General features: G+C 49.7%; 1 protein-coding gene across 1 annotated transcript; it reads left to right on the top strand.

Moving 5' to 3' along the window:
• Nucleotides 1-602: 602 nt before the first annotated feature.
• Nucleotides 603-6093, top strand: LOC135809376 (uncharacterized). The gene is made up of 2 exons (XM_065322720.1): nucleotides 603-3677; nucleotides 4431-6093. Exon 1 carries the CDS (start codon nucleotides 2096-2098, stop codon nucleotides 3233-3235), a length of 1140 nt encoding a protein of 379 aa, XP_065178792.1. The 5' UTR covers nucleotides 603-2095; the 3' UTR covers nucleotides 3236-3677; nucleotides 4431-6093.
• Nucleotides 6094-6719: the final 626 nt, after the last annotated feature.

Below are 6719 nucleotides of genomic sequence, written 5' to 3'. Positions count from 1 at the left end.
TAAAAGGCTAATGCCCAGGCAGCTGACTTTATTTTCGGAGAAATACTACTCATTGTAGTAAAAAGTAACAATGAATAGCGATATCATCTAGGAAGGATCGCTACCCTAACGCGAAGGAAAGGCCTTGCGCGGCTGCTCTACGAAGTGTTGAAGAAAGACTCATCAAAGTTTAATAGTTGGTGGACGAACAACTCGCTGGCGCCGGAAAACTTGGCCCCCAACGATGGTGTTTGGTGAATCATCAAGCATAATGTCTTGTAGCAGTGTTCACCGAGGAAGGAGAACGCTCTAGCCGCTGCTGTTGTCCGTTTCATCCACGTTGGGCGTTAGCTGCACCGCGCCTATTGCGTTTTAGTATTCCATGGACACACATTAGCATTCAGAGCGATTGTGGAGCCACAATTTACTTCACACAGCGTTGTATTGTCCACGAGCGCAAACTTCATTATCAGCAGTAACTGTTACTCTTCATCCTACATGTAGACTTGGAGTATACACGGCCTTGTCACGACAGCGACAGCTCTACAGAGTGTTCAAGTGAGAAACATTAATTTCTATTGTTGGTGGACGAATAAATGGCTGGTTCCAAAAAAACGCGGCCTGCACCGATGGTATTTGGTGGATCATCAAACAGGGTGACCAGCAGTGTTCACCGAGGAAAGAGAATGCACTCGCCACCACTCCGATTCATCCAAGTGGGCGTTAGCTGCGCCGCGCCTATTGTGTTTTAGTATTCCATGGACGCACACTAGCGTTCTCAGCGATTGTGGAGCCACAACATATCTTCATGCGGCGTTGCACTGTCCAAGAGCAGAAACGTCAGCAGTGACCCATCATCATACATGTAGATTTGGAGTATACACACCATGCGCCAATGGGCCTTGGCACAACAGCGGCAGCTCTACGGAGTGTTCAAGTGAGAAACATTTGTTTCGACTTTGGTGGACGAACAAATCGTCGGTGCCGAAAAACGTGGCCTGCGCCGATGGTGTTTGAACCATCGAGGGCTCCGGAAGCAGCAGCTGAGCCAGATCAGCCAGTCTTGCCAACTCTCAGTTGCCGGACTCCGTGCTGCAGCGAGCAGCACTGGCACCAGCTGGAAATATTTTTCCGCCGATACCCGTTACTTCCAGTTCTGTCAAGGGCATAACTGGAATCCATTGCCAGGTGATGACTTTTTACTTTGTGTTATTTTGCTGCCGAGTTGTTCAGAACTTTTCAGCCCCGATCTGTCCATGTCGGCCATCCGCAAACTTCATGTGGAAGTTGGCTTTACCTACACGTCGGGCCCAATGACTCTCCTCGCAAGGTTCCTGTCGGGCATCAACAGGTCATCATCGACACAGCGTCATCGCCTGCTGATAACCACTCAACTTCTCAGGGAGATTAGCCGGCATGTTGCCTTTCCACGGATGTGGCACCCTCATGACAAGGCCATGCTAAGGGCAAACTGACTGCTTTATTTTAGCTTTACATTACCGCAGTCAGTCCAGCACAATACGCCAATCGTATTTCACTATTACTCGCTTGTCATAATTGGGGATATGGGCTGCTCCGCCCTATATCCCTGATATGCCAACTAGACGAAAAGTGTGTTCTGAGCCTGTATCGCGTATAATAGGCTCATCGTAAAACAAATAATAAGTCTTAAAAATCAGGGTTCACGTGACACTCGGGTTCCAGCCAAGTTTTCCGCATCCGCAGGAACGCTACCCCCCCCCCCCCCCCCCCCCCCTCTTGAATCATAGCATAGTGGACTCTGCAATGAACAGATTTATATGAAACTCCCTGCAGATTTACTACGGTCATCTCTGGTGACTGGTCTTGGGGCACCGTGGAAGCTGTGACTGGTTGCCAAGTTTTGTTTTGTGACTGATCATGGGGCATTTGTGACTACTTCGAAGCACAGCTCTGATTGATCACAAAGTCTTACTGTTGTGAATATTTATATCGATTGAGAAGTCAAGCAGCCACGGGGCGCTGGCCTTGCAGCTGTGAGTATGCATACGGTACATATTCACATGACTCTATCGTATGCTGGACACTGCTGGTCCATTGTTGCAGTGTGTAAGTGAACTGCAGAACCTATTCCGTGATGAAATGCCAGCACACCTGCCCCACCATTGCTCCGGCACTGATCAACAGCTACCGCAGCCCGACTCGGCTGTTTGTGGATGGTGAATGTCTCCTGTCTTGTGAAGGCACCACGCAGGGAGATCCACTAGCCATGGCTATGTATGCCCTGGCAACCGTTCCTCTCATCCAGGAAGTGTCTCAGAGCGGAGCACTCCAGTCGTGGTATGCAGACGACTCCACTGCCGCTTCCACCATTCGAAAGCTGCATCACTGGTGGTTACTGCTTAAGCAACGAGGCCCAGCATATGGGTACTTCCCCAATGATGCCAAGTCGGTTCTTGTTGTGAAGCCGGAGCATCTTCAGGAAGCAGAATCCCTGTTTGCTGACACGGCAGTCCAGATTCGCACGGATGGCTGGCGGCATCTCGGTGCGGTACTTGGGTCTCCCGAATTCTGCAAGCAATATGTCACAGAGAAGGTAGAGACATGGGCGCTAGAGGTTGGACGACTGGCTGACTTCGCCACCACTCAGCCACAAGCGGCATACGCTGCTTTTATTCATGGCCTCCGCCACAAGTGGTCGTTTGTGGCCCGGACGGTCCCAGGCATCAGCGGACTGCTAGACCCGCTGGAGCACTCCATCCGACAGCGGTTCATCCCTGCTCTAACCAGTCGCCCCGCACCTGGTGACGAAGAGCGCGCCATACTGTCCCTCCCGTGTCGAGAAGGTGGTCTTGGTCTCATTGACCCGAGGTCTTTGACGGACCAATACAATATGTCTGTCGTTGTCACCAACATCCTCGTGAGCCGGATACTGGACCAAGATACCAACATGGACGAAGTGCCCACCACCATCCATGCTGCCAAGCTAACTGCAGCAGCAGCAACCAGGAGAGCCGCTCGAGACCAAGCCAGTCAGCTCTTGGCCACATGTGATGCGCCCACCCAGCGAACCCTGGGGATGGCGGCCGAGAAAGGAGCGTCCAACTGGCTCACTTGCCGGCCCCTGAAGCAGTTCGGATTTGTCCTCCACAAAGGCGCCTTCAGAGACGCACTCTGTCTGCGGTTCGGCTGGGTCCCTCCCCGCCTGCCATCCACTTGCGGCGTTGCACTGTCCAAGAGCAGAAACGTCAGCAGTGACCCATCATCATACATGTAGATTTGGAGTATACACACCATGCACCAATGGGCCTTGGCACAACAGCGGCAGCTCTACGGAGTGTTCAAGTGATAAACATTTGTTTCGACTTTTGGTGGACGAACAAATCGTCGGTACTTTTGGTGGACGAACAAATCGTCGGTGCCGAAAAACGTGGCCTGCGCCGATGGTGCTTGAAACATCAAGCATGGTATGTGGTGACTGTCAGTGTTGATTGAGGAAGGAGAACACTCAGGCCGTCGACCGTTCATCCATTTCGTTAGCTGCACCAAGTCTATTGTGTCCTTGTATTCCATGGGCACACAATCATGAAGCATGGCGTCTGAGCTGTGTTCACAGAGCGGGGAGATGCTCTTGCTGCTATCTTATCTGTCCTGTGTATTCCCAAGTGCCGAAGGCTCACAACGATGGTGTTGGACAAGTCAGATAAAATAGAGTCAACGTAAGTACGCATGTGTACTCTTACTGACTGAAACATAAGCGGGGTGTAAGAGCTAATTCAAATGGTGTCGTGGCATTCTCATGTACGAGGTTAGTGTGTAGTACTTGTTACGTACTGAATTCTGTGACTTTGTTTTGTCTCCATATACTGCATGCATTCACGTTTCACAGTTATCAGTTTGACCCTGAGTTCATGTCTGTTATCCCGTGTCTCCTCTACTTATTTTTGTTTCCACACGGTTCATGGTGTAGCGCTGCACGTGTTCCGTCAGTTTGAACTTCAGCATAAATCGCAACTACTTGTACTTTCAGACATGTCACGTGATTGTTGCCAGGGTTTGAGCCAATCAGAGCGTTTACAGGCAGGGCCTGAACCCCTGATCATGCCTTGCCTGCCAGCTCTACTACGATATTATATGTCACGTACCCGCGCGCGCACGGTTCTCCTGCGCTTGGGCTTGCTTTCCCTTGGTAGTTGGAAGTCAGTGGCTGTTTTAGTACTCTTAGATTATGTATAGAAAGTGGTGGACATCACGCAACTGCAGTGTAAATTAAAGGGTGGTTGTCAACTGACAACCGCATAATTTTTCGTCATAATTAATAAAAGAATTTTCATCTAAAGAGTGAAAAGCAACTAAATAGAGCGGTTGTCGGTTGACAACCCCCCTTTTATTTAGATTATGTATCTGAAGTAAACACAACGTAGAAATATCACAATTGTCTCTTGTGTATTATATCCGTCTGATGTCACCAGATCGTCACACGGTGCTGTGACCAAGATACGGATCATGCCGAACGCTGATTCAACTGGACGAATCGCGAGGCTTTTCAGATGCAGGGACACAATGGAAACTGAATGACTTCAGAACAGCACTGAAGCGTTATGTTATCATGCAAGACGCCTTTCTGCGCCGCACAAACACAGGCGGTACTACAGCAGAAGATGTCACTCACTATTCTGCAGGTGCACTGGTGACAGGCGCATGCAAGTTCACCAGAAGGAAGCGGTCTGATGTTAACTGGAATGCCAGCAGTATGAGAGGGTGTGCATTCTGCGGCGGATCTCACCTGGACAAGAGCTGCGCGAAATACACAACAGTAGCACAGCGGAAAGAATAACTGATTGAACAGAAGCGTTGCTTTGTGTGTTTGCGCACAGGGCACCGGTCAACTCAGTGCAAGGCCACCCGCAAGTGTAATGTGTGTTCTCGCATGGGTCACCAATCAGAGTCACCATCATGTCACGATCTGCCCTGAATCTCAACAGAAATCTTACAGCAGTACCAACATGGTAGCTGACCAGCCTGTGGCTGACGAGGTACCAGCATCTAGCGCAACAGCAGCTAGTGCAGCATCAACCAGTATCACCATTGACCGTAAGATAGTCAGTCGTCTTGATCGGTGCAGATTTCCTCTGGGAGTCTTGACGGGGAGCACCAGAGGACTTCCGCCAGGACTACAGTTTCTGCCTACCACAGTCGGTTTTGTGGTGACTGGCCGAACACGTCACTCCAAGCACTCAGCTACGCCGATGAGCAGCCATGCCAGCTATCGTTTCTCAAACTGATGCAACTTCCGACTCCTGCACCATCCCAGATCTGTGGGACCTAGACTGTGTTGACATCCAGGATTCAGGCAATCTTACTAACAACGACCTAGCCATTAGGCAATTCATCATTGTTCTACGATTTTGCCTGCCACCAATCGTCATGACCTGCGATACTGAGAAGGCCATTTTACAAATCAGTGCCAACCCAGCATACAGAGATGCGACACGATTTCTGTGGTTCGCCAACTCCGACAGTCCATCAGTCACCCCATCCAGCCTGTTCACGCTCATAAGCAGTCCATTTCTGCTTGGCGCGTCTATACAGCATCATTTGGCACAGCAAGATGACAAAACAGCTAGCAGTGGCTATTGGTGAGAACATTTTCTGCTGTGCCATTGGAGTGTGCACGATACATGAACCCTGCTCTTTTGTTGGCACCGCCTATGTAACTTACTGCATAGGGTGCAAGGTGACTGTTGTCGGTTTACATGTACTACAGTTATTACACCGTGCATGCACTGAGTCTGTGCTGCACTGTGCATCCATAGGTGTTCGTTTGCGGTAGCGCAAGGTGACACGCAAGGTTGATGGATTGTTTTGTCCGCTGCTAATCGAAGCTCTCGGAGTCGAAAGCGTTACCTCTGTTTCCCCTGTTCCTCCCTGCGCGGAGTCTGTAGTTCTGGCTTGCAGTCGCTGTTACATGCATGTTGGCAGTTGCATGTGTTTTGGTTTTCAGTTGTCTTTATTTGTTTTGTGTGGACGACAGTTCAATATTCTAGCAGTTGTTGCACTTCCTGCATTCCGTAGTTATCTGCGGTTGGTGTTCGAGAGAGCAAACTGTGTTCTTCTCCAGAGTGGAGTAAACCATTCGCTTGTGTCTGAGGAAAACCCTGTGTGTTGACGAAGAGGTTGACTTGGCTGTAGAGTGAAAGTACCACATGGTCACAAAATCTTAGAACTAACTTAGGGTCTTCTGGCGTATGGTATAATTATATGAGCAGCATGAGAGTGAAGTAAAAGACTATTAGCTCAAACATTCAGTCTTTCAAGAGTAGGTGTTTCATCACGGAATTTTTTTTTTTTTTTTTTTTTTTTTACTTTCCGAAAGACTCGCAGTAACCAACAGAAAATCACGGAGTCATAGCAAACAAAACAAGATCATCGGATAATAAAAAGTGTGGCTAGACACGGCTACTCCGCAAGAGTCTCAGTCACGCAACTGACAGTCGTTGACTGCCAGCACAACAGGAGTGGCAGCATCCAAACGACTGCGGTAGGGAGAAGCACGGTGACCACGGAGGCTCATGTTGCAGGATCGAACCAAAGCAAAGGAGACAAGAGAGCGGATCCAGGACATGACGGAGGAGTAGGGTTCATGCCGCTTCTCCGAAACCATATGGCCAAGACGCTTCAGGAAAGCGTGGGCTACCTTGCCGCACCCACCAGATGCACTGAATACCAGTGGGAGAAAGGAAGCATGCTCCACCTCCCTG

Source organism: Sycon ciliatum, chromosome 1 (genome assembly GCF_964019385.1).
Source record: "Sycon ciliatum chromosome 1, ocSycCili1.1, whole genome shotgun sequence".
In the NCBI taxonomy this organism is placed as follows: Eukaryota; Metazoa; Porifera; class Calcarea; order Leucosolenida; family Sycettidae; genus Sycon; species Sycon ciliatum.
Note: the sequence above shows the minus strand (reverse complement) of the source record. Positions and strands in the feature narration are given on the sequence as shown.